The sequence below is a fragment of the Amia ocellicauda genome, chromosome 21 (genome assembly GCF_036373705.1).
Source record: "Amia ocellicauda isolate fAmiCal2 chromosome 21, fAmiCal2.hap1, whole genome shotgun sequence".
Taxonomy (NCBI): Eukaryota; Metazoa; Chordata; class Actinopteri; order Amiiformes; family Amiidae; genus Amia; species Amia ocellicauda.
This window is the reverse complement of record NC_089870.1, coordinates 15,145,993-15,172,411: the sequence shown is the minus strand read 5'-3', so window position 1 is coordinate 15,172,411 and position 26,419 is coordinate 15,145,993. Positions and strand designations below refer to the sequence as shown.

At 46.8% G+C, this 26,419-nt stretch overlaps 1 protein-coding gene across 5 annotated transcripts in view; it reads right to left on the bottom strand.

The window, feature by feature from the left end:
• Nucleotides 1-3,019: 3,019 nt before the first annotated feature.
• Nucleotides 3,020-26,419, bottom strand: part of ktn1 (kinectin 1) — a 31,164-nt gene continuing 7,764 nt past the window's right edge. The window contains exons 2-39 of one of the 5 annotated variants that reach the window (XM_066694572.1): nt 25,075-25,166; nt 22,865-23,448; nt 21,988-22,131; nt 21,708-21,860; nt 21,416-21,546; nt 21,107-21,220; nt 20,146-20,286; nt 19,840-19,946; nt 19,490-19,634; nt 18,994-19,090; nt 18,677-18,849; nt 18,505-18,573; nt 18,292-18,329; nt 18,082-18,172; nt 16,776-16,844; nt 16,633-16,670; nt 16,181-16,271; nt 14,667-14,735; nt 14,542-14,579; nt 14,307-14,397; nt 13,621-13,689; nt 13,496-13,533; nt 12,986-13,076; nt 12,611-12,661; nt 12,159-12,199; nt 11,680-11,770; nt 10,281-10,367; nt 7,478-7,567; nt 7,209-7,286; nt 6,866-6,955; nt 6,681-6,773; nt 6,522-6,593; nt 6,243-6,326; nt 5,397-5,480; nt 4,725-4,808; nt 4,340-4,432; nt 4,095-4,205; nt 3,020-3,926 (exon numbers count right to left, since the gene is read on the bottom strand). In XM_066694572.1, coding sequence (XP_066550669.1) covers nt 3,897-3,926; nt 4,095-4,205; nt 4,340-4,432; nt 4,725-4,808; nt 5,397-5,480; nt 6,243-6,326; nt 6,522-6,593; nt 6,681-6,773; nt 6,866-6,955; nt 7,209-7,286; nt 7,478-7,567; nt 10,281-10,367; nt 11,680-11,770; nt 12,159-12,199; nt 12,611-12,661; nt 12,986-13,076; nt 13,496-13,533; nt 13,621-13,689; nt 14,307-14,397; nt 14,542-14,579; nt 14,667-14,735; nt 16,181-16,271; nt 16,633-16,670; nt 16,776-16,844; nt 18,082-18,172; nt 18,292-18,329; nt 18,505-18,573; nt 18,677-18,849; nt 18,994-19,090; nt 19,490-19,634; nt 19,840-19,946; nt 20,146-20,286; nt 21,107-21,220; nt 21,416-21,546; nt 21,708-21,860; nt 21,988-22,131; nt 22,865-23,447 — 3,759 coding nt within the window. In that variant the 5' untranslated portion in view covers nt 23,448; nt 25,075-25,166 and the 3' untranslated portion in view covers nt 3,020-3,896. The remainder of the gene's footprint in view (nt 3,927-4,094; nt 4,206-4,339; nt 4,433-4,724; nt 4,809-5,396; nt 5,481-6,242; nt 6,327-6,521; nt 6,594-6,680; nt 6,774-6,865; nt 6,956-7,208; nt 7,287-7,477; nt 7,568-10,280; nt 10,368-11,679; nt 11,771-12,158; nt 12,200-12,610; nt 12,662-12,985; nt 13,077-13,495; nt 13,534-13,620; nt 13,690-14,306; nt 14,398-14,541; nt 14,580-14,666; nt 14,736-16,180; nt 16,272-16,632; nt 16,671-16,775; nt 16,845-18,081; nt 18,173-18,291; nt 18,330-18,504; nt 18,574-18,676; nt 18,850-18,993; nt 19,091-19,489; nt 19,635-19,839; nt 19,947-20,145; nt 20,287-21,106; nt 21,221-21,415; nt 21,547-21,707; nt 21,861-21,987; nt 22,132-22,864; nt 23,449-25,074; nt 25,167-26,419) is intronic. The other 4 variants (XM_066694568.1, XM_066694570.1, XM_066694569.1 and 1 more) reach the window with 4 other exon arrangements.

Sequence of the window (26,419 nt, the reverse complement as noted above, 5' to 3'; positions counted from 1 at the left end):
ACGCAACAAACTGCGATGCACTGTGTGTTCTGACACCTTTCTATCAGAACCAGCATTCACTTTTTCAGCAATTTGAGCTACAGTAGCTCGTCTGTTGGATCGGACCACACGGGCCAGCCTTCGCTCCCCACGTGCATCAGTGAGCCTTGGACGCCCATGACCCTGTCGCCGATTCACCGCTTTTCCTTCCTTGGACCACTTTTGATAGGTACTGACCACTGCAGACCGGGAACACCCCACAAGAGCTGCAGTTTTGGAGATGCACTGACCCAGTCGTCTAGCCATCACAATTTGGCCCTTGTCAAAGTGGCTCAGATCCTTACGCTTGCCCATTTTTCCTGCTTCTAACACATCAACTATGAGGACAAAATGTTCACTTGCTGCCTAATATATCCCACCCACTGACAGGTGCCATGATAACAAGATTATCAGTGTTATTCACTTCACCTGTCAGTGGTCATAATGTTATGGCTGATTGGTGTATTATGTAACAGTTTGTTCATTCATTCTGCATTTTCCCCCACTTACAAGACACCACATCCCAGCGTCATTGAGCCCCCTCTGTTATTCAGTGCCAGTTCACTTTTGTTGGCTCTTTTTACAAGAGGGTTAAGCAAGCAGTGAGAGGAAGTCAAAAGGAAAAACAAGCTTTCATAATTTCCTCTTGCCCGTGTCAGTGTCAGCCACATTGCTTTGTGGTTAACAAAGGGTCTCGAGAAACAGCTGGGGGACACATCGCCTCTCACAGAAGGGCCCGTTGTGGACTGGGGCGCACAGGCTGGTCTGGATCAACTGACTGCAGCGTGACAGCGGCGGGAATGCCAGGAATGTGCTGAGCCTCTGCCCAGGCCGGGATCTGCTGATCTCAACCAATTACAAAGGCCAGTGTTGTTCAGCAGCCCATGCATCCAGACGCACAGGAACGCCGGTGTCAACGGGGTGACTTCCTGGCCACCTCAGCTCCTGTGGTCCGCTGTCCACCCAGCACAGCCAGCAAATCCTGCTCCTCTCTTTAGCTTACAACGCTAAGCTTAAGCACAAGTGCATTTGAATCGGTGCCTCGGTACACCCTGACCTCTGCCATTCCCTCACGAAACAGAAATATCATGATTACATTCAAAATAACCCTGATAAACCTCACCGCTTGTCGTCATATCAGATAAGACTTGACGTCAGGCTTACAAAAATCTACCCCTCCTTCCCTCTCCCGAAACAGAGTAGGAAGTATACAGCTCTTTAACTCTTTGGAGTGGGGATGGATAGGGGCCAGGTTTGATGGGGCAAATGGGTCACCCGATCAAAACTAGCTGATACAAGATAAACAATAAACACAGGCACAAAAACAAACGTGGCTAGCCCATCGGCTTCTGGAACATCAGTCTGCCAGCTCAACAGACTGCTCACTGCATTAGCTGCTGTAAGAGAGCCCAGAAATTATTGGGCATCTAATGGGGCTCCCTCCCTCTCCCTCAACAGTTACTGCACTTTTTACTACTGCCCGAGCTGGGATTGAATAGTTTTAAACTGCTCCCTAGAAACAGAGTACAGCGTTTACCAGGACCTTTGAGGAAGGTTATTGCAAATTGAAAACTCTCCCCCAGACGGCCATCTTTCCTGGATAAATTAATTGTTTGTAAATGGAGGATTGAAGTCCTTCAGTAGGGATGTAATGCATCCGGTAATAGTTCAATAATAAATCTCTTACCACCAACACACAGATTAACTTACCCTCTCTCTCGGCATCACATTAACAGGACAAGATCTCTACTATAATGCGCGCACACAGGGCAGTATTATAATTATAACCAAATTAAAATTACCACCAAAAACAGGAGTAATACAATCTGTAGAGAGAAAAGGTGAAATTGAAAAATAAGGCAGGATATTGGAATAGCAACAACGGTCATCTTTGTGGGTCTAGACCAGTTTCTCACAAAACAGAGGGAAACAGATGCCAAGACTAGATCGAAACAAGACTTCTGTAGAACTTGTGCAGCAAAAGATCCCCTTTGTTGTTTACTCATCACATGTGACAGAAGCACATCTCTTATCTGATTTCCAGTAACCAAGGCTGTAAACGTCTATTCATAAAGATGGTTGTCTATCACTCTCCTCCTGGGAGGAGGCCGGGGAAGACGCGACAAAACAGGAAGAGATGACTAAGGCGAACATCCATAAATAAAACGGCAGCAGACGACGCTTTTCACCAGCGACGGCACAGCTGTACGGACGGCTTGATAGATCACTTCCTGAGCGAGAGGCAGCTGAATGAACAATACGGGCTGCTGTCGCTGAACAAGGCCCGTCTGAAAAAACACACTCAGGGAAACATTTCTGGAAACCAGCGGGATGGGAAGGAAGGGAAAATGGAAGAGCCATAGCCCGGTCTGCAGATGGTGCACAGAAACTGTCCGAGTCTGTACTGGACTACTGGGAAGGTTTATCCAGAGAAAATGTTAAAGTATGTGAGGTGGGTAAATGGATGAATAGATACATAATTAGGGAGCCCTTAACTTTAATGCCGATTCAAATGGTCTCTGGCGAGGGACCAGAGACTCTAGAATGCTAGAATTTAAAACCTTCCTTGTACTTCTCCCTTAAGAGCACATAAATACAAGTTGTGAAATTACAGTGAAATGTCAGCTCTTAAAGGAAAATCCCTGCACATACTGTACACAACCCTGAATCTGTGACTGTGGGCTGTACTCAGGCAGGAGTAAAAAGGCCTTCGTTGTAACAGGCAAGCCAGGCAATATCTGAAACACGGGCTCTCTCTTGTGGCTGTTAGTGGGACTGCAGTGTGTATTGTACAAATCAGAAACCTTAATACAACTGTATCCCTTATTACTCCTAGTGGCACATTTATATTTATGGATATTTAAGTGGACTTCATAATGAAAGTGTACAGAAGACCCACTCTCTTGTGACACTCTTCTTCCAGGCAGTGTAAGATGCATGACAACTAGAAATCTTTGCCATGACCCGACTGAATCACAAAATGGCAACACACACGCAAGAGTACCAAGCATCCCTTTTAATTGTTTAACGGTCACCTTTTACAAAATAAAATAAAAGTTCAGTATTAATGAAATTAGCCACAATATAGGGAGTGTGTCGACTAAAGATGAAGGACAGGCGGCCTCTCTTCCCGGTAATAAAATATAATAAAACCGCTATGCTGTGCGTGGCTGGCCTGCTGCTCCAGCGCAGTGTGTCCCTCAGTGCTCCAGGTCCAGAGAGACCCGATTCAGACAACCCGACTGGCGCCGCCAAAAACCAGGCGAGGCCCAGAAGATGCAGCGTGCACCCGCCTCAGCCCAGGCACAAGGATGTAACTTGTAGTGAATAAGAGTCAATAGGTCCTTATCATTGTTATTATTATTAATCATTATTTTCTCCTTTAAAAAAAGGATTCTAAAAACTCATAGATCGAAAGACGGGAGCTGCTCGTCTCCCAGCTGTATCGGCTAGCAAAGAACTCTGAATCATATTAAAACTGGATCTGAACAGGAAATGAAAAAATTAAACTTAGTTTGTCATCTGTTGCATTACACCTCACCCCCCCCCACCACATAGTCTTCAGGAATGTAGATTTGCATTTTAGTTTGATTTCTATGTATATATATATTTATTCCATTTTTGTTTAGATTTTTTTGACACGGTTGAAATCTGTAAATCCCTACCCCCCACTCCCTTCCTCCCACCCCTACCCAGCGAAGAGAGGGTCTCTAGAAGTCTAATCTCAGAGGCTGCCTACAGGCGGGTGTGTCAGCAGGTCCACACGGGCAGGCGGGGAGTGAGCCGGTCGGTTCAGTGTTTCTGACTAGATCAGGACAGGACAGGGTTGGGGGTGGCTGCAGTAAGGCTGGGTTTCAGGCAGGTCCTCCCATGAGCCTCTATACCTCTGCTGGGTACTTGTCCTCACCCTGGAACAAAAATAAAACGCAATTAGGCATTTCCTTGTAGTTATCTAGTGGTCCAAAATGCTCCTATCCCTACCTCTCATCACCCCCAGCCTCTACCCCCTCATCCTGTCTTTTTCCTTCCTCATTCCCTCTCACTAGCCTTCATGGAATCATTTTGCCTCTTCTTACCCCCTCTTGGCCCTTGGTGAGCTGCCGGTTGACCGCCCTCAGGAGCTGCTGTAGTTCCTTCACAGTCTGGTTCAGCCCTGCCGCCATCTTCTCCTTTCTGTCCATCTCCTCCTGGGACACAGAAGTACCGGTCAGACCGAGGCCTGCTCCATTACAGTCCGTCTGGCACTACACACAAATGCCTGGAGCATTCCCATCCCACTCGAAAACACGCAAGCCCCTCCCTGACGCCACACTCCACTCACCGTCTGTGTGGCGATGGTGCTGTTCTCAATCAGGTCCATCTGCCCCGACTCTTTAAGGATCTCGGCCTGGATCAGGTCCAGGGACTGCTGAGCCTGGAAGGGGGGAGGGGGAAGAGAGATGTTGACCAAGGGTGTCTTGATGTCATTCGTTACAGCGAGGGAATGTGTAACGAATGCCACAAGCTTTTTAAACAACCAAGAGTCTAGTTGCGCCACACTTTTCACGGCTCAGTTTGTGGTCCCTTTGAGTCGGTGAGTAATCGTCCATTTGCACAAACCATGATTCAGTCTGGCGCTCTCTTACGTAGGTGGCACAGAACAGGAAAGGAAACTTCCTCCAGCAGATGAGGTTTAAATCTGCTGACACGCACGAATGACCGCTCACCTTGTAGAGATCCCCCGCCACCTTCTGTCTCTCGCTCTCCTCCGTCTCCAGTTTGGACAGAGTCATGTTCAGCTGGGTCTTCAACTGCAGCAAAGGGAGAGATGCGTTTAAAACCTAAAACCTAAACTGAAAACACCTAGATTTGTTTAAAACCACCTATAACCTGAAAGGGCAGCTTTACCCACAGGAGACAGTTGCTCAGACTGACGGATTGTGACCAGAACAAGACAACCGGGTAAGATATGTATGTATGTATAAGATATGATATAGCCATCATTCTGTTCCAACTTCCCCCCCGAAAATGATGAAGGCAATGGAAATGTGCTTGGAATGGGATGGGTGTTGGATGGGTGCCCAGTTCTCTCCATTACACCGATCAGTCTAATCATTTCACCAAGCGTCAATAGGTTAGGTAGCACTGGGGCCTGCGAGTGAATGGGTCGTAACAGTGAGGGGTCCGGGACTGTCCCAGGTGTGCCAATATTAGTGGGGGTTCAGCGAGTGTGAGGGCAGGTTGTGATGTTTCTATAAGTTATATAGACTGCACAGTTGGAAGCTGTGGATGAGCACCCCACCAGAAGACCTAAGTGGGCAGAGTAGCCCCTTTGTTTGCCCCCCACCCTAAGGGTTAGTGACTCGTCAGCGGCTCTAGGCTACGTCGACAGGCCTTACCACGTTCAGCTCTTCATTCTGCCTGACTGCCTCTGTATACGAGCCATCAAGTTTGCTCTGCAATTCAGTCAACAGGTCTTTCAGCTGAAATGAAGTTTGAAACTAGTTTAGATACGCTGCCTCGGCAAGAGCTGGAGGGGAGAGAAGGGGCGATGGAGGAAAAAAACCCAATAAAAAATAAGTCTGGCTAGCTCTTTAATGAACAAAAATAATTGCTTAGGGGTTGCTGGAAGGTATGGGAAACCAAAACAGCTAGTGCTGCAGCTCATTTCAACCTGTAGCTTAAATAATGTACATAACTTAAATAATATATACACCCTTACTAGATCTATACCAAAAATAATAAATAAAATCAAATGTTTTATGAATTGTCCAACTTTGATTCCTGTGAGGCTCCAGCCCAAGCTTTGGAAGACATTCTGGCTGCAGAATCGCCACCCACTGTCGGCTCCTTAGAAACCAGAGGGAATCCTTCTCAGATATACAGATCCCACAGCTTCTTGAAGTCAAACCTCTTATTATCTACCAGTGTTAGACGAGGAAATTGTTACTTCCTAGACAGTGCTGGCTGCTGGAGTGCAGCCAAGGATTCACTAATAGTGGGGCAGACGCTCTTCAGCCGTTTACTACCATGGCAATTATCAAATCAAAACATGGGCACTTGTACAAAAATGATAGTGAGCGTCTAGTCATAAACGTATGGGGATGATTTGGAATGTCGATACACACATGCACCCCACCACCCCCAGACAACACTCACACACATCAACCCAGCTGTGTGTGTGCACGTGTATGTTCAGTGCCAGGACTCCTCTCAGCCAGTCAGAGGACTCACTGCACACTGACCTCTCTGACCTCCGTCACGTAGGTGGCGCTCTCCCGCTCTGCACGCTCTAGCTCTGCCTCCAGGTGCTGCCTCTCCTGCCGCAACTGCAGAGGAGAGGAGCACAGAATTAAAAATCACCCCTCTCTTGAGTCAATGTAGCTTTTAAATGAGGAACTTATTAGGACTGTACAAAAGCAAAGTGCATGATCGTAGACACGGGGTCCTTTGATAGCATCCAACCCAGATTGCACAACGCCTTGATAAAAATGAGAAATCAAAGAGCGCTGAGGGCCACTCACGTTCTCCACCTCCCCGCTCTCTGCACCCAGCCGGTCCACTTCCCTCTCCAGGTCCGCCACTTTCGCGCACATCTGAAACGGAAGGCGCACACGGGGACTGAGCTCTCGCACAGAGCACACGACCCAGGGGGCAAGAGCGGGGTTAATGTCCGGGCTTACCGGTTTCAGCTCGTTCTGCGATGCCTCCAGCTTCACTTTCCAGCGCGACTCTTCCTGCTCCACGCTGTTCTGCAGCCGCTGCAGGATGCCCTCCTACGCACAGAGGACAGAAGACTGACAGTCATTACCCTCCACCCATCCCATCTTCACTCGCCACTCCCCCACCCCCTGGTGACAGGACTCACCGTCTCCGCCAGCACTTTCTTGTACGTCTCGCAGTCCTTCTGTAGGATCTTCTGTACCTCCTCTGACTCCCTCAGCTTCTCCTCCAAACCCTGGAGTGAGGGCAAGGTCAGAGGTCAGACTCTCAGTCACAGACCCCAATCAGTGCAAACCAGACCCTGCTGTTGCACCAAGGTCTGCTACACCTTGCCTTCAATTTGAAACTCACTACATCCTGCATATTTTACAACTGTAAAAAGTTATTTACACTGAATTACTATGGTTATACATCTTCTAAACTCTTATGAAAAATCAGGTAAAGGAATGGGGCATGGAAAAGACTCATGTAAGTGTGGCTGAGGTCACCTTAGTGTCTTTGTGCTCTGTGCCCATCACCACCTCCTTGGCAGCACTTTCAAACTCCTGCAGCCACTCTTGGTGGTTCTGAAAAGGAATAAACATGTTCATAAAATTCTGCACACTAATGATTCAAATAACACAAGGAATATTATTAACAGGAATATTATGTTAATATTAATTAATATCACATTTTACAGGATGGGTTTTTCAAATTATAAAATAAAAATCTAAACAAAATGTAGTTCCCATGGTTAGTTTATGTAAACCCCTCTCACCTGTTTGTGCGGCAGGGGCACGCTGGGAAAGAGTCTGTGCAGCACATCTCGACTCTGAGCTTCAACTGCGGCCAAGGTCTTCTGACTCTCCTGGGGAGGGGGGAAAGACTAGGTTTAACCCACTGCCTCACACCTACAGACCGCACAGAATTGCACTTTTTAATGTATATATAGACTGCTCATACAGGGTTGCATCAGGCTAGACTCAAGATACTAATTATCAGACCCCTCATATTACAACCAGGCCTCAAGACAGTAGTGAGGAACTTGGTCATTTGATTAGAATCACATTTTGTTGAATCCCCGAGGCCCGGGTAGCAGACATTTGCAACTATATTCCCCTATATAGCACACAGGGTAGGGTAGTTTTACGGAACTGAAATTTCAATGCATGCACACACACAAAAAAAATAAATAAATAACTAAACAGGAACTAAAAAAAAAAATGAGTCAGAAAAAAGGAACACTATTCATTTCCTTCACACAGCAAGCCCCTTAGGTACAACAAATACTCCTCCCTCTAAAAACACCCTCATAACCCATTCCATATACTTCAGAGCTCACTTCCCATCTTTACTGCATTTTTTATTGCAGGAGTTCTTCTAGCAAGACAGCACAGACATCTCCGGTACAATCATCATGCTCCCAAACCGAGCACTCAAATGGCACAAAGCCACAGACATCAGCGGATCACATTCGGTTTTGAGCAGGACGACAGTGCAGTCCTGAGGTCACAGTGGTTAGAATTTTAATAATCCCCTTTCCCTAAACATCAGAGGTCACAAAGGAGCCACTCATCAAGACCCCAACCCCCTTTCCACAGGCCATCTCCTCAGGCCCTGCTACCACTCCTCTACCATCAATGTTACTTTATTTAAGGCATTCTGGGTAAGGGAATAGCTGATGGTCATGGTGCTATAGCTTTCTTATTTGAATCTACACAAAAGTAACAGAATTGGGGTCAATTCCAATTCAATTCCAGTTGAACTGTGGAATTGCTTTAACCTCAGAGTCCAGGGCCCCTTTCTCTATGCCCCTCTCAGCAATACGGGCACCAGGAAAAGAAACTCATAACCAAGACAGCAACAGAGGAGACCCCAGAACAGCAGGGAACAGGATCCTCTTCTTAGAAACCTAAAAGACGTACTGCTCCCAAATGTGCTTTCCACACTATATACATACATGCATCTTTCCCTAAGCCTCTGCAATGGGTACAGTCCGAGCCACACAGAGAATTGATGCATATTTTTGCTAGAAAACTTGACCGAAGCACCACTTCCTCGATGCAGGGCTGATTGGACATCTGCCAGCTCAACACCCAGGAAGTGGAGAGAAAGCAGAAGCCAGCCAGCTGCAGACCCCAGAGATGAGAGCGATGGCAGTCACATGACACCCCGACTAACACAGCACCCTGCTCCTAGCCCTGCTGTTTGTGTACTCCAAAAGAATGGGTGTTTTTTTTTGTTTTCTTTGTTCCAGACTCTGAGACCACCCAGAATAGGCCTCCAGTCAGATGTGTGGGGGATAGCAGGGGACTGATGGGTGAAAGGGGGCAGGGGGTACATAATACATATACAGATCAGACAAGGAAAAAAAAAGATCTTGTCGATCCAAGCCTCTTCCAGCAGAAAAGTTAAGTTTCCACTGCAATACATGTAAAAAACTAAGTAAAAACTAGACAAAAAAGGCAACAAAACTTGTGCAAGACTTCAGTTCTGACTTGGTAAAAAAAAAAAAAAAAAAAAAAAAAAATTAAATAGGTTTAGATATCAGTACATCGAGTCCCTTGAGGGCTGGGTCAACGCCAGTGGGAAGCAAAAGACTGGGGAGCTTGCAGGAGAGGTTCCCACACCATATATTTATCTAGGGTGGGAAAAGAAACTAAAAGCCCCATTTCCAAGGGTATCCAAAACAAGCATATGTTTTGTAATCTGTGGAAATGAGCAATATTACAGACACTGATCACAGGTACTGCAGGAAAAACAGTTTGCTGCCAAAAACAAAAAAGAAAAAAAGATGGTACTGGTTTAAGAACATGTACAAAGCAGAATCATTTCAAAGTATATACACATAAATACACAGGAATTATAAAAATAAATTAAAAAAATAACATTTGGAGTGATTAGTGCATCTGAAATTGCACACACAGAGCACAATGCAGATGAGAGGCATGCTGACGGGGGAGGGAGGAGGCAGAGGGATAGGGAGTGAGGGGGGGGGTAAATGTGGATTAGATTATGCGATCCGACTAATGACTGAAATCAGTGGTCAGTGTCTGCATACTCATTCACATGGCAGATCCTCTTTCTTTTTAGATTTAAACCACTGGGAGTGGGTTCTGTACATATTTGATCAGATAGGGATGCTTCCCACTCGATGCCAACAGGCCTGTGAACTGGCAGTGGGTTTCTGGCGAGCAGGGCAAGATCAAGAGGTTTACACACTGCAGGAGATTAATAAAAACCTCCAGTGTGGACATTCCCCGAGTTAAAGGTTACTCAACTTCGGCTTTCAAGCATCTCCCAGGGTAATTCGCCAGAAGAGATCACAGGATGTGTTTTGGGGACAGTTGGGATCAGAATCAGACTGCAGTTGTTGTGTGCATATGCGCCGACTGTCTACAGAGGGAGTGGGAGGAACAGAGAATGCAAGTGGAGCAAAATCTGAGGTGACGCAGAACAGAGAATCTCAAGCAGCAGGAGTCTGAGCAGAAATGAGTATGCAGCAATTTAGTAAGATGTTTGTTTGTTTACATTCTGAATCATCTGATCTAGTGTGAAGCAGACTGGGTTGGGGTTCGAACCTTGGTGATCTTGCCGAGTTTCCCCTGCAGCACGGACTCCGTGGCTGACAGAGCCTCCATTGCGCTCCAGTTTTTCTCACGAAGCTCCTGGGTCAGTTTCAGAGAGATACTATTTCAGTTCAGCCACAAGCAAAAACGAATGAATTAGCTAAACTCAATGCATGAGAATCTTAGTACTAAAAAACTATTTTCAGCACCCATCCCCACCCCCACACCCCACTTGTGCAAGGGCTTGTCTGTCTGCCCATTCTGGAGACCAACGTGCTATTGCCATGATACCAGGAAAGAAAATTGCTGACCAGCAACTGAAACCCTGACAGACCTATGAAGCTGCAGATGCACAAAAAAAAACTTAAAATACAACAGCTGGATAGAGGGCAAAGTCTTCAGCTTCACAGCTCTTCCTCCGCAGAGCAAAACCATTTCAAGTCTTTCCTGTCACAGCTTGCACTGCATTAATTACCGTCAAGTTCTGCTCCATTTCTCTATGCTGAAAAAGTACAACAACCAGCACGCCCCGAGAACACACCCTGCAGGTATGCTGCATGCAAAAGCAAGAAGTCTGGCTAAGAGACCTTACAAAATCTATAGCTGATCACCTTGAAATAAAATAAAATCCAAGTCCTTCAACTACCAGTTTGGTTAGACTAGAACCTTTTTTTTGTCACTTCCAGTGGGTTAGAGCTATCCCAAAGCACTGTAGCATGAACCTAAACATCTCATTTGCTATCAGGGGTTTCCAGGGGTTATCCAACTGCTTTCTCTGGGCAGTACCATCTGAGCGGTCAGCCACGTGGAATATTACAGTGGGAACAGATGACAGAAAATGCCTGAAGTATGCCTCTCTCTGGCTATGAGGGAAACCACCTGGACTGAAGGCTAGTAAAGGAAGTTGCTGGCGTACATTACATATCACCCTCAGGAACCACAGGTACAACCCTACAGTAGTATGTGGTTTATCGGTACTACAGATTTCTTCTATGAGTCACTGTATGGCAGGCAAAAAAACATTCCAGCCCCTTAAACTCCAACATGATGAGGGGAAAAAGGGCATTAGACACCTGCAGTGAGAGAAAAACTGATGACTTCGGAGGACAGCCTTGGGGAGGTGGTCTGGCCATGTCTGAAATATAATCCCTCCACAAAGCCCCCGTCTCGTCCCACGCTGACCCTACCCCACTGCGTGCAGGTGTCTCATGGTACATCTTGCCCTTAGGGCATGTCTTCCTTATGGATAAACTACCATATATTTAACCTCTACTCCATACTGGAGGATTGTTTTATTAGTGAGACATGGAATTATTAAATTATTAAGTATGGGAAAGTTGCCACAGAACAGATTATTCTGGGGTGTGGGAAGATATAATATGTGACACAGGAAGCACCCATGTTGACATACATTGTTCTTCTTCCTGTGCAGCTCCAGGGACTCCCGCAGCTCTGCCAGTTCACTCTGAACCTCCGCCAGATGCCTATCCTTCTCAGCCAGCCTGGAGGTGTAACAGCACAGACACGAGTCAGACTGGACACTGAGCAGCAAGGAAGCTACGAGCAGAACAGTTGCAAGACACAAACTCGGAGGAACTCAGAACAAACCATTCAACTTTAGAGCTAAAGCAAGGATAGAAGTTCAAACATTTGTTGCCAAGCAGCAATTATTTGTTTATTTTTATTTTAAACAATTACTCCACAGCACAAACTAGGAAGTCCATAAACTGAAGGACAACAAGCAGTCTGAACAAAACAAGCCAACAGCACTCTCGCATCAATGAGTGCTACAGCAAGGCTTCAAATCACAAGAAAGGAAGAGAAAGCGAACTCAAGTGTAATCCATCAGCGGCCTAGTGCACAAATTAAACCATCAAATCTTATACTCACGCTGTCAAGAGCTCCTGACTGGGGGCACTTGTCTGGACCTGCTGGAGAAACGCACACATTCTCAGTTTCTCTCTTGGCATGGGTCAGATATGATCAGTGTAGAAGAAGAACGACCAGCAAAGGCAACTTATGCTGTCTGTACTGTGTTCTGAAGTGTAATCCAACTTGGCATTAAACATTTGAAGGGAAAACCCACCCTGTACCACTGCCACAATGTTAAAACCACAGGAATATGCCTCCTACATCAGTGCGATTTGTCAGAAAGAGTAGTGCAGTCTACTGCTACTAAACCCTCTGCATGCCTACTCACACCCACATCCACAGAAACAGGGTGTGAGTTAAACAGATCACTCTGGTATTTTTAAACTATTTGGCTGCAGGACGCCTCTGGTTCACTTGGCTTTGTTTTAAGGGGCAGCTCAAATTACATATAAAATAAAATAAAGACGTACCTGCTGCTCCTCCATCTGACCCCTGAGCACTGAGCTCTCCTCGCGCAGGGCCTGCATGGAGACAGAGGAAGTGTGTGACTGTAGGAAAAGGCACCCTTGAGCTGCCCATTTCAATTATTTCCTCTTAACTCTAGCCCTTGAATCCTCTACTTCTACACCTTCTATGATGAAATGAATCTCCCCTACTAGTCTGGCTATTTTAAAAGGCAACATTTATTCAACACCACATGCTCCCTCAGTCTTCAGCACCACCCCACCCTTGTCAGCCCACTATTGGTTCCTGCTACGGGATGTTCGTTCAATCAGTACTTCTCCCCTGCTCCTTCCGCCCTCTCCCGTGCCCACTAACGTCCCACCCGTCTCTCCTTCTCTCACCTGTAGCTGCAGCTCCCTCTCCGCCGCCTCCGTGGCCCTCTCCTGCACAGCCCTCTGGAGTGTCTGCATCTCCTCCTCTTTCACCGACAGCCTGCCAAACAGCACCCTGCAGGTCACCATCTCCTCTCATGTGCAACACGGCAGATTTGCACACACACACTCCATTTTCTTCTCCTCTCCATCACAAACACGTCACTGCCCTCTCAGACACCCCTCCCGAAGTGAGGGTAGTCGAGGTCTTACTGAACAGCTGCACTTAAGTTAATCCTTATAAGCTTGCAGTACAATATGAAACTGGGGGGGAGGGATTTGTTCATCTATACAATAGAAAGAACTCTTGACTTGAATCAACAGAAGTAATGAGACAGATTCCATGCTACACTGGGATGTAATTGTTATCCCGTGCTACACCGAGACGTTGTGCCTGCGGACATGATAAGCTGTGCTTTACTATGATATCTTGCAGCCCACACTATCTAGTCTAGGAGAAGAAGGAAAAGGTGAACTCACAGTTTCTGCAACTCCTGTAGCTGTGTCTTGATGGAGGCCTATGGATACAGCAAGGTCACACTGAGCACCAGACCATACAAGGTTCCAATCATCATACTAAAGTTTTCAGAGACTGGGGTTGGTACCTGTTCAGCTTCACGACAAATGACCAGCTCCCTCTCTGCCTTCAGGGCCTCAACCTGCTGCACAAGGGTCTGCAGACACAAAACACGGCAATGGGGGTCACATGAGTGGGCCGAAGACCGGCGATTCAGGGCGTACACAGAGGAAGAGAGGAAAGCGCAGGGCATGCACATGGACCACAACACACTATGGAGACCACTTCAGAGAAGGGAAGTGAGGGGAGAAAGGATGATGTAATCATGACAGACACGTTGACAGCATGGAAAAGCCCCACACACAGAGAAGGGTCACGGAAAGGACAACTCAGAGAGAGAGAGAAAGGAGATGATAGACAAGAAGCAAAAGCACAGGTATGCAAACTCAACACAGGAACAGTCAACATCACTCCTAACTCGAGCTAAAATATGTCAATAAAAATCCTAACATGCATGAGTGAGAACACACTCTCACAGCAGAGGAAGGAGGCAGGAGAGGCCAGAGGCACAGAAAGGGTACAGTGCCTCTACAAATGCAGCCTGTTCAATGTCCTTCAGGAATCAGGATAGTTTTTCCACGCCTCTAGTAATTTGATTCTGATGATCTACTTGGTAACTACATTAGTGGTGTTAATCCAGTATGATCTATCAGCAGATGAATGTGACCGAGGCAGGAAGGAGGATGTGGTCGGAGAGGATGTATGGGACAGTACCTCTATGGTCTTCTGCTTTTCAGACACGTTCACCATCTCCTTCTGCAGCTGCTCCACCAAAGCCTTCATCCTCTCGTCTCTCTCCTCAATCCTGGAGGAAAAGAGGAGAAACACCTCAATTCTTATACTTGATCTCTGGAGAAACGCTACAGTTTTAGTGCTCTACAGTGAAGGAGAAACACATTCACGAGCTCGAATGAAACAGGGTGTGTGTGATGGTATCAAGCAGACTTACACTTTCTGTAGATCTTCCACCCTCAACTCAGAGGTGGTCTGGAAGAGAAGAGAGGAACAGGTTGGTCTGGTAACCTCACAAAGCGAGGATAAGGGTAAAGATTGGGACTAGGGTCGAGACCATACCTGCTCAGTGTTTTGCTGTTGCAGAGCTTGCATTTCCCCTTTTAATGATTCATTCTCATTCCTCAACATCTGCAGGGCCAAAAGAGATGGGGATTACAGACAAGACCTTCACAACTGAAACACACTTCCACAACATACAGCCTTCCTCAAAAACTTTATACAGATTCACTAATACACTACCGATCAAGTTTTAGACAACTCAATTTTTTCAAGTTTAATGTCTCAATGTACACTGAAATTAAAGCATAGAACAATAAGTATTGGAGATAAAACGATTCCATGATTTCATTACCAAAATGTTTGACTCAAAGTAGCCACCTTTTGCAGATGTAACAGGCCGAACACTCTCGCGGCATTCTTTCTACAATGGAAATCAAATAAGTTCTTCACAACACTGGTTCAGAAGTTCCCACAAATGTGTTGCACTTGTAGGTTGCTTTGCTTTCAACCTTCTGTCCAGCTCATCCCAAACCAGGTCGATGGGGTTTAAGTCTGGAGATTGTGCTGGCCATTCCATGATTTGAAGCCCATCATCTTGTTCTTTTCTTCTAAGGTAATCCTGACATAGCCTGGAGGTATGTTTTGGGTCATTATCTTGCTTTAGGATGAACCCCTGACAAACTAGGCATATACCAGAGGGTATTGCATGGTGTTGCAAAATGCTGTGGTTGCGGTTTTGGTTCAGGGTGCCACTCACTGTGTAAGTTGCCGATTGTATCCAGCTAAAGAGCCCCAGACCATCACACTTACTCCTCCATGTTTGACAGTTGGTGTCATACACTGATTAACCATCCTTTTCGCCTACTCGGCGGTGTACAAAAACCCTGCGTGACGAACCAAAGACTTCAAAATTTTCATTCATCGGTCCATAAGACCTTCTTCCAGTCTTCAGTAGTCCACTGGTGGTGCTTCACGGCCCAGGCAAGCCTCTTTTTCTTATTTTGTCATCTTAGCAATGGCTTTCTTACTGACACTCAACCTGCAGTACAATACTGTCCAAATACTAAAGAGGGTGTAGTAACAGTCTGTTCCAACACTGTTTATACAGACAGAGGGTTTGTAAATCAACAGAAGTTGGGACACAATTGTTAGCATCAACTTTCAAGGCTTAAATTAACTTCCATTGCTTCCATTCCCTGAAAAGGGCCTTTTTTTATAACTCTGAAATGTACATTATTTTTCAATTTTTGGTAACCTAAACTTTTAACCTCTGGCAGTTTACTGCTTACCTTTGTACTATTTCAGTTTATTTACTGGCATTGAACTGCTTAAATTTCAATAAAAAAACTGGAAAAATGTGGGTGTTCTAAAACTTTTAACTGGTAGTGTATATAGGGTCTTTGAGGAAGATTTAAGATTATCTATTCTTTGAGTACTTTTGAAATAAAACACTCCGCCTACATTCTAATTATGTGGACACATGCCTCATGTTCGAATGCTTATACAGTGCAATCCTAGTTCTTTGTGATGAAGTCACACCCTGGCTCTTCCCCCCCCCCCCCTTCCTGCCATACCTTCAGCTTATCCTCTTTATTGGCCACCTCGATCAGCCCTGCCTCCAACAGCATCTCCACTGTCTTTATCTTCTCCTCCTTCTCCTGAGCACTGATGGGACACACAGAGGATTCATTTAACACTGCTGGAATAGAGACCACCAGACAACTGCAATACCTATCCACTTGGTCTGCTGCAGACAAAGGCAAACTAAGTTCTACATAGTCTACATTCATTATGACCTGACTGCAACCATAATTAAGATTTGATCCAATTAAGGTCTCATTAATTGAACATGCACATGTCTGTTTTGGACAGCGATATTTTTGTTGAAATTGTTGGACAGCATGGTTTAAAACTGCGGTCACTGATACTGCCTTCAAAACTAGGTCTTTGATATTAAACCTCAATAGGACATTTGGAAGTAACATTTGTACAGAATCAAACAGGGGACTGTTGCCCTGTCACTCACCTCTTCTGCAACTGCTCCAGCATATGCTGTGTGGCCGCCTGTGGGTGGGGGAGTGGAGAGTGAGAAAACGGTACATGGTCAGAAGGTGCATTCAGAAAATGTCACAAAATCTGAAATTGAGCAGTAGTTTTCAGCCCTCTGACCTGTTCAGACATCTGAGCCTGCAGTTTCTGAACTTCAGTCTTCAGTGCCACATTCTCATTGTGCATCGCCTGTACACAACATAAACAGGAACAGTAAGCAGGTTTGCCACATTACATTAGTGTACCCAATCCACAAATCGAGACAACAGTATCTTGTTTTGTTTAGTTTTGGTGTCATACATTTTTGGGGGAACAGACATGCTTTAGGTTGTATAAGGTCTTGGCTTTGCGTCACCCAGCCGATTTTGCCTCATGCACACGAAGTTTCAGAAAGATTCTTGAGCGACTCCATTGTTACATAACTTCCCCTCAGCAGAGGAGTATAAAACAGCATGTAGGAGATGTCCCCACTCAGTTTCGTTGTGCATTCTTTGAGAAAAGAAAAAAGTTCTCTGGATTCCCAGAAGAGAAAGGCTATTCCTTGGAGTACAAAGATGGAAGTAAGATCTCATCAAGGTGAGCATGCGGTTGGTATTGGTGCTGCTTAGGGATTACCGCCCATAACACTTCAAAGATTCAAAAATATTAAGACTAAGTTCGTTCTTATGCAGCAGCAAATTCCATGGGTTTCCTTAGAATAATGAGAACCGGATCTGCTGTTATGGCAACAATGGAGAAGCGTCTTGCCATGGGGATGGACGAGCCAAACCAAGGCAATGTTCTAATCAGCCGGGCCGTTCTTTGCCAAGAATTTGTTCTGTGACATCGAGCGAGATCCAAGTAGAATTGTTCCAAGCCAGCCATAAATAACGATCTAGAGAATCACACTCCCAGGAGAAGCTGTAGAGAAATTTCCCGACATTCAAAAAATCTAAAGGAAGTGGCTATTATCTGAAACAAGTTATGGTGGCCGAGATGGGCTGATTTTGGATGCGTTTACCGAAATACTCCTGTGTACCATGACAGGACAGAAAGGCCACTGGGTTCAAGTGGCTAAGGACCGAATTACTTAAGCAGCTGGAGACTTCCTGGCTGTTTCAGGCAAGAGAACAGCTTTCAAATTAAAATCTGTCCTGGAATGTATACTCAATCATAACATGTTTCATGGGTGACGTTTTCAATAACACCTCCTCAACACACAACAGGGCGTTACTGTGTACACGAACCCTCAAATCCTCTTCCTTGCAGGGCTTACAGTAAAAATTAAAAATAAACATGGCTTTTAACCCTCATATCCTCCTACCAGACCCACTTATGCTTAAGTGAACTGTAACACGTTTCTCTGCAGGTGAAGAGCATATCCCAACCCTCAGGGGAGTCTGAACCTCTGTCCCATAATCAGCTTTGGCCAGTGCCCCCTCTGTACCTGCATGTCAGTCTCTCGGTTTGCCCCACTGCTGCGCTCCATTTTCAGGGAGTCCTCCAGGGCCAGCTTCTGGACCTCTTTTTCTGCCAGCCTACCAACACACAACACAGGGAACTTCTAATGTCTCCGTTCAAGCCTGCGTCAGACACCAGACATTAACATGCCACACCACCCTGTACGTTATTGTGCCCCAAAGGCAGGTGCACTCACATTTTCTGCAGCTCATCCATCCGTGACGCAACTGTAGCCTGGAGGAATGAAAGGGGAGAAATTAGCACAGGGCCACCAGTGAGGGGCAACACACACACAGCCTGGCTACATCAGAATATCTTTCAAGCAGATGTTTATAAAAAGTTGGCAGGGACAGATTGGATTAGAACAGGGAAGTTAGTTTTCAAAGAATAAATGCTGACAGATGTGTACCTGAGAGGCGACCTGAGCCTGCAGCGACTCTATCTGGACATTCAGATTCTTGTTCTCCTGCAGAAGGTCCTGAGACAGAAAGAGAGGGGCACTCATTAGATCCTATAGAGCGGTTGCCATTAGGATTATCTTCTCCGTCTCCGGTCCACAGAGCTCAGCCAGACTACAGTACCTGCAGTGAGTCGTCCGGCCGGCTGTGCTGCGATGCCTCCAGCAGCTGCATCATCTTCTGCTCCACCTGGTCCTTGGAGAACATGGTGTCAGTCAGGCTGCTGTGAAGAGTTTGGATCTCCTTGTTCTTGCTGTTCAGCTCGGACTCCACGGCCAGCAGCTTGTTCTGCAGATCTGCAAAACAGGGAAGATATAGGGTCAGTCCCAGCCCATAGCCACGGACACTGCACGCCTGCTGCAGCCATCACTTGGCACTAGGGACTGCACCCAGGATAAAACGTTTGACATCACATGTTTAGCTGGGCCAGATTTCCGCACCTTTCTTGGAGGCCTTCAGGTTCTCATGCTCCGTGTTGACGCTGCGCACGTATCCCTCGACCTCCTCCCAGCGCCGCTCGGCTTCCTTGAGCTGGGACTGCCACACAAGAGGAGACAATACGAACATTTGAGTGAAGCCCCTTTCAAGATCACGGCAAATCTGAGAACAAGGTATGGAAGTTCCGAGCCAGAAGTAGCTGGATGTCTGAAGCCAGAACAGAGGGTCATGTGCCAGCTAGTCTTCAAAGTGCTTTTACTGGAGATGTGCTCACCACGTGGGACAGGGGAAGAGATGTTTCAAAGCGGGTGAGGTGGCAAATTGATATTTATTCTCCCAAGACCTGCCTGGAGTAAACTTCCAAATGACAGCCGTAACGAACCCAGTCAAGCACCTGTTCTGCACACAAAGGTCTAGCTAAGACTACAGTGACATCACCTCTCGCTCTTTATCTAGCTTCTATTTCTAGGAGTCAAGCCCCAGCCCCTCTGACAGTACCTCCAGCTGGCTGACGTTCTGGTTATAGGTGACCTCCAGGCCCTTCCTCTGCAGCTCCTCCTGCTGTAACTTGGCGTTCTTGTCTCCCAGCTCCTTCATCAGCTGCCCATAGTCCAACCTGAGCTTGTTTAGCTCCGATGATTGCCTGTGGGAGATGAGAGACTGCTCACACAGGGCACTGGAGGAGAAGGGACAAAGGTGGGGGGGCAAGGGCAGATGGTCCTAGCAGTAAGGGAGAGGCCCGGACTCATGCAAGACAATCACGAGGCCTTCACATGAGCCAAGGAAGGCGAGAAGCAAGGTAAGTAGGCTTGCTCATTGTGAAGCACAGGAGCACGTGTTAAACTCACTTGGTCTCCATCTGGTTGGTGGCGGTGCTGACTGCGTCCCTCAGGATGCTGTTCTCCTGCTGCAGCCGCGCAACCTGTCCCTCGAGCTGATCCCTCAACTGCTGGAACTGAACACAAGAGACCATGAGAGAGGCGCCAGGCCGACAAGCAAAAAAAACACGGCTCTGCACATGCTTACACACAGGACGAGAATGTGCATCAACTGCTTAGGAAGCTAGAAGATTCAGAAAATCTTAGAAATAGGTCCACCAATTCGTAACTCCACCCTCCTCCTTGGTTACTCCCTATACTGTGCCGCTCCCATACCTTTATCTGGATGGCCTGCGTCTCCTGCATGCTTCCTTGTGCTTTGGCCTGCAGGACACTTCGGTCCTTCTCCAGGGCACCCCGCTGTTCACGCAACATAGAGTCGACACGGGCGGTCTTCTGCTTCTCCACCATCAGCTCCTGCCAACAGACACAGAGGGAGAGCAGATATTAAGGACAGGGCTCACTTCACCTGGACAGGGCAGCACAATTGCTTTTCCTTAAAACATCCGAATTTTCAATTAATATAACAATTAAAATCAGCCTCATGGCAAAATAATATTCAGAATCTTTACACTGTAGTATCAAAGTTCAAAGTAATGCAGAATTCAATATCATGTCTGAACAAGTATCAATCAGGAAATCCAGGATTTAAATGTAAAATGTTAAGTTCAAGGATTTAAATATAAACTACTTTCAAGACACTAGTCAGAAACTGCTCGCACGCAAAGCACAAAGCTGGGACTGAGCAGCCTTCTCGGTGCCCTGGCGCACAATGACAGCCCCCATTGAGCAACACCACCACAGAAAAACACGGCCCAGGGTCAGGGGGGAACCAGGCTCCGGGGGCCGCACAGTTCTTTATTTATTTTTAATTAGCTCTACCAGGAAAAAATAAAAATCGCTGACACACATCAGTTCCCCCAGAGCATTCAGGGAGCCAGGGAACTTTGGCCAAGTGGCAACATGGTACAGCTCACATGATGCAGCACAAAAACAAATGCAACACCACCAAGGACACATGGGTACAGCATAACAAAAATCTACAATGCCTTTAAAAACACTTTTGAACACTATATTGAACACTTCATATAGAACCTCCGGGTCCAATCGTTAAAAGAAGAGAAAGCACTCAAGGCAACAGAGAGGCTCGAGTTAGGAGTCTAGCCTTATCAACGCCAACACCAGTTCTGAAGTTTAATTTATTTTTTAACTGGTGCATACTGAAGGGGGAGGGTACCTGGCTGAGTTGCTTGACCTGCTCCTTGGCAATGGAGGCCTCTTCCTGCAGAGTAGACAGAAGCCGCTCTCTCTCAAGGAGCTGCTGGGCCGACGGCTCAGACTTCACCACCGACTGAAAGAGAGTAAACATACAGACTAAGCATGTAATGCACTAAAAAAAGAGAACATATGGAGAGAGACAACCCGAAAGAGACCGTACACGTTTTTTTATGGAGAAGAGGAGAGATGGAAAACATCCAACTGAAGAAAACGACCCACCAACGAGAGAGAGAGAACGCCCCCATCAATACCCTCCTTGTCCTCTCACCTTGTGCCAGGCATCCAGGGCAGCGGGGCACTTGTCCCTCAGCACAACAGCCACACTCACTGCCTCCTCCGCGGACAGGGCCAGGCCTCGCAGCCCACACAGCAGCTCCTTCAGCTTCATCTCTGTGTTTTCTACAAAGAAACAGACACAGAGGGGACCATTTTTAATCACCTTTTTGTATTCTGGACCTCTGAATAACCTGCATAATGCTAAGGTTGCTTAAACAGTGCTGCGGCCTTAGAAAATATACTTGACGCAGGAAATGGCATGAACAGGTCTCCCTCCTCCCTACCTTTGTCCGTCTCGTTCTTCATCTTCTTGGCGTTAGTCTTCGCAGGCGTGTCCTCGCTTGGGCCTTTTGGTGGGGCAGCGGGGGCAACAGGGTCATTGTCCATGAGCGGGATGTACACCGTGGCCTGGATCAGAGCCTCTTCGATCAGGGCCACTGAAACACATGTATGCTCTCATGACATCAAATCACCAACCAAAGCGCAACTGTCAACTACAACAACTCTGCCGCAAGGACCCACACTTGGAGAGAGGAAGCATCCCTGAACGTTTTCTGCCCATACCTGGCTCAGCTTTCTGTTTCTTGGGAGCGTTCTTCTTCTTCACCGGGGCCCCATCCTGCAGCTTGGTTTCCAGAGATGGCGGTGCCGCCTCCTTCCTGCCGGGCACTGGGGCCGGGTCGGGCTTGCTCTCCAAGTGGAAGTCATCTGCAACAGGAAAGGAGCTCAGTCACCACAGAAACAGCCTTCAACAAGCCATCCCTGACACCGTGTAGTGTAATATGGCCTCCGATATATTGATTTCATCCATTCTCTCTGTTCGATGGATCTCTGATGCAAGGCTGCCATCTACCCTTGACAATCACAGAGTAAAGCTTCTTGTGTGAAAATTGTAGAACTAAAAAAAAGTCACTTAATCTCGTGCTTATTGAAGTCGCTTTGACGTTCTCAGATGTACTTCATTTAGTCAACGGACAAGATAACCTGTATACTCTTGCATTCTTGTTTCAGTAAACAAAACAAAAACACAGCTTCAGACAAATCTAAAACGAATATGATATCAGCCTTGACTTTCACCATATGTACTTATGATGGCATTTCAATTTTTTATAAAAGCAGAAGTGAGACATTACGGTTTTACTTCAATCTTGCTTTGCTTGCAAGTTCTCCTATAGAGTTGTTGCCAAATCTTTGTATACATGAGTGTCAAATAACGGTCTAGTTAGGGACCCATACTAGAGGACTGCCCTCTGTGTGCCCTGACTTTCCAGAGGCCATAATGAACAGCTGTTTCCCAACTCCATTTAAGAAAAACTTTTCTACATTGTAGTCGGAAACATATTTAGATTAATCATATTTATGACTATGCTTTGTCGTAGACACCAATCACGTCTTTCTAGGCTACATTAACCCCAGAACCCTTTCTCCCTCTGCAACTCACCGGCCTCATTTTTCTGTTTCTTCTGTGAAGCTTTCTTCTTTCCCATGGTGTCTGCAGGGGGAGGGCTGGGCTGCTTGGTGACGGGGAGGGACGGCTCGTTCTTGCGGGTGGAGGGTTTTGACCCGTTGAGCTCACGGGGGGCACTGCCTTCGTCACCCCCCGCACTCCGAGGTGCTGTCGCCTGCTGTTTCCGGTCCCGCTTCTTCCTCTCGCGCAGGCCAGAGGGCAGCTCGCCGGAGAGGGGCGGCAGGGGCTCCTCATCCTCGTGGGAAGGGCTCACCGCGTCGGCGAGTTCGAACTCCCGCTGCTCCGAGTCAGACTCCCCGCCACCCCCGCCGCCGCTGCCTCCGCCGCCGCCTCCCCCCCCGCTGCCTCCCTCCTTCTTCTTGCTCTTCTTCTTGTCGTTCTTCTTGCGGATGTCCGGGCGCACAGGCGGGGGCTTGTGGTCCCGCTTCTGTCGCGCCAGCACTTCGTCATAGGAGGTCTCCTTCATGAAGAGCCAGAAGAACAGGAACATGAGGGCGATGACCAGCGAGGGGGCGAGGATGAGCAGGTACTGCGAGTCATACAGCTCCATGGCCATGCTGCAGAATACAGAATGGGGAGAGAGAGAGAGTGTGAGAAAGAGAAACCTATCCTGCTTTAAACCACAGCACTCAAAACAAGTACAAGCCTCAAAAGTAATTAGATCAAACAGTGACTGACTTCTACAGAAATACAGGAGAAACCCAGGCATCACATCTCACTGCTGTGAATCTATCCCAAAACTAGCTCGAAACACCACTGTACCGTTGGCCTTTCCAAGAATCCTTCCTCTGGATTCCCAGTATGACCATAAACACCATCAAAATACTTTCAGGTAGCAGTCCGTGTCAGCCGTGTGCTTGCTCTTTTGATTGCCCCCTCAAAAAATTAAAATGGCAGAGAAATTCTGAGCAGGAAAACACAAGGCTACCGCAGCTGCAGTTAGAAGACATTGCCCATAGCCCTGGAGCAGGGATCAGAGCTCAGAGTGACTGAAACAGCCACAGGCTCCAGCCACCTGTCTGAGCATTAGGAATCATTACAAGAACCCTCAGCCGTCTCTCACCTGCCCTGACTCTAAATCTTATACTCCGGCAGGTCTGAGTCCTTCTACACCACCCTTCGTAAATGCACAACTCAAGCCCGGGCTCTGCAATCGCCTTTCATTACGCCCAGTTAAGTTTCTTAACCTCCTTATACTCTTGTCCTGCAAACGAGAAGAGGTCCCCATCCTGCTGTGACTGCAGCAGCAATTGTGCCTGCTTACTTCATACCCCAGTTTCTGTGAGTTGCTTTGGAGAACAGTTTCTGCTAAATGATGATTATTCATTCAGAAAAGCTGCTCATTATAGCTCTGGAGATTAGAAGATTTGTTTCATTTTATCCACAAGAGACGGAGTATCCAACATCTCTGGGCCCAGCACTGAGCTTAGGACTCAAGTGCCCTTTAGGCTGTAACTGGACTTGGCTAATGAAATTGCTCTGGGTATGACACTGCCACAATCCTGATCATGTTAGAAACGCAGCTACATCGGTCTCTATTACTGCTGCTAGCTGTGAATACAGGGAAGGGAGGAGACCCACAAACTGGAGCCTAGGTTTCAATCCCCAGTCATTGAAATTAACTGGTCAAAAATGGACTCCCTGAACGGTCTGATCAGCGTGAATAATGGCACCAAGAACAAGGAACACTGAAAGGCTGACTTTTCCCAGAACCAACAGTCATCTGGATATCTGTGAATGTATATATAAGATCATATTAAAGATTATTTAATCTTTGCAGGTATAACATGGAAATGGGAGGCTGTAGATCGAAGCAAGCGGGACACATCTTGGACAGGCCTGCATCCAGCGGTCGAATATAGGCTCTCTCACATACACGCACACAATCTCTCTGGTAACTGACTGACTACAAATTACTTCATTAAGTAAAATACATCACTAACACTATTATACCATTCAATTTACATCTGATTTCCCTATTTTTAAATTACATTTACATGGTAAAACCAGGATTAAAATATAGGGTCTTATACTTGCAATGTGGGCTCACTTTTCTCCACCTGAAAAATAAATGCCACAGTGCCTGGGGAGTAGTCAGGGTGCATAAAAGGGCATAATCTGACATTCTTGCCACATGCCTTCTGCTTTCCAGGAGGTATAGACTTATAAATAGATCCATGTACCTTTTGACGAGTCAGCTAACTGCCTGACAAAGATTGGCCCACGATGAGAAGGGGACTGTGTCGGAGACGAGCAGAGACGGGTGCAGAGAGCCCTGTGGATTTGAATAGGGACACATCAGGACTACTGCCTACCCCCTGTATCTCTCGCTCTGCGCTTCAGTGCTCTGATCCAATTAGACTATCTGCTGAACACAGTAATCTCAGTTTGCCAACTGCCCTGCAGCTAAATACCTTCCATTCCTGAAAGGACACGCCGTTGCAAAACACTGCACCGGCCCCAGACTACTCATTCACAATGGCCGACATCCATGCAGCCAGTATGATAAAGGGTCTGCGCAGCCCCCAGGGCAAACATTATTCCTCGCATTCCTCTCAGCCCCCCCCACTGTCCCTCTACCCACAATGCACAACCTCCTCTCTCTCTCCATGTTTGTAGAGGGAAAGGAACTGTGTCCTCTTCACACATAAAAGTCAAAGACCTCTTCACACCCTGAAACATCTGACACAAACCACTGAGAGCGCCATCACAATAAGCAACTACCATAAGGGCTGGCAGATGACTCTGCACCATGGGTTCGACACACTGCCTGACTGAACACTAGTCTTCCTAGAAATCAAAATGACAAAGGAGTCTCAAAAAGGGCGTCTGCTACTCCTTATTCCTATTTCTAATGTCTCAGCCAGTGTTCCTAGTGCAGCACGCTTGACCTGTCGAAATGCTAGGCAAATCTGCAGGAAGAGCACTGTGGGGAATTAGCCTCAGCTGCAGTGGCGATATTTCGGTAGCCGCTATAACAGTGGCAGTATCTCAGTGTCTGGTCGGCTGGTCTGTGGATCAGTCCTGCCCGGCTCTGGCCTGTCTTACGCGACTGGGATTAAGCAGATTACAGTGATAATACATTCCAGAATAGTTTTCCGCTGCGGCGCCTCTGAATATGGGATGGGGTTTGAAGTCTTATTTCATCTCGTCTGTTTAAACCCCCATTACTTCAGGTCTGACACACTGCATGGAAAAAACAGCCCCGGCACTCAATGCTTATTTCCCCCCTGCCTCCTAATCATCAAATACACAGAAATTTGATTACATCACCCTTCGAAAATTACTCACTTCTCCAAACTAATACCAATTTCTCCATTTGTATTTTATATTTGTTCTGTGCAGTAAACTGAGTACCGAAGTGTCTCGTGAGAATGGAAAACATTTAAACATTAGTCTAAACTAATCTGACCCATTCTGCAGTAGAGTGTGGTTCAGACACCCTCCTGATTTAAACCGCAGTCATGCCTGTGAGCGCACATTCCAAAGATAGACAAAACATTCTTCGCATACACTGCGACTCAAAAG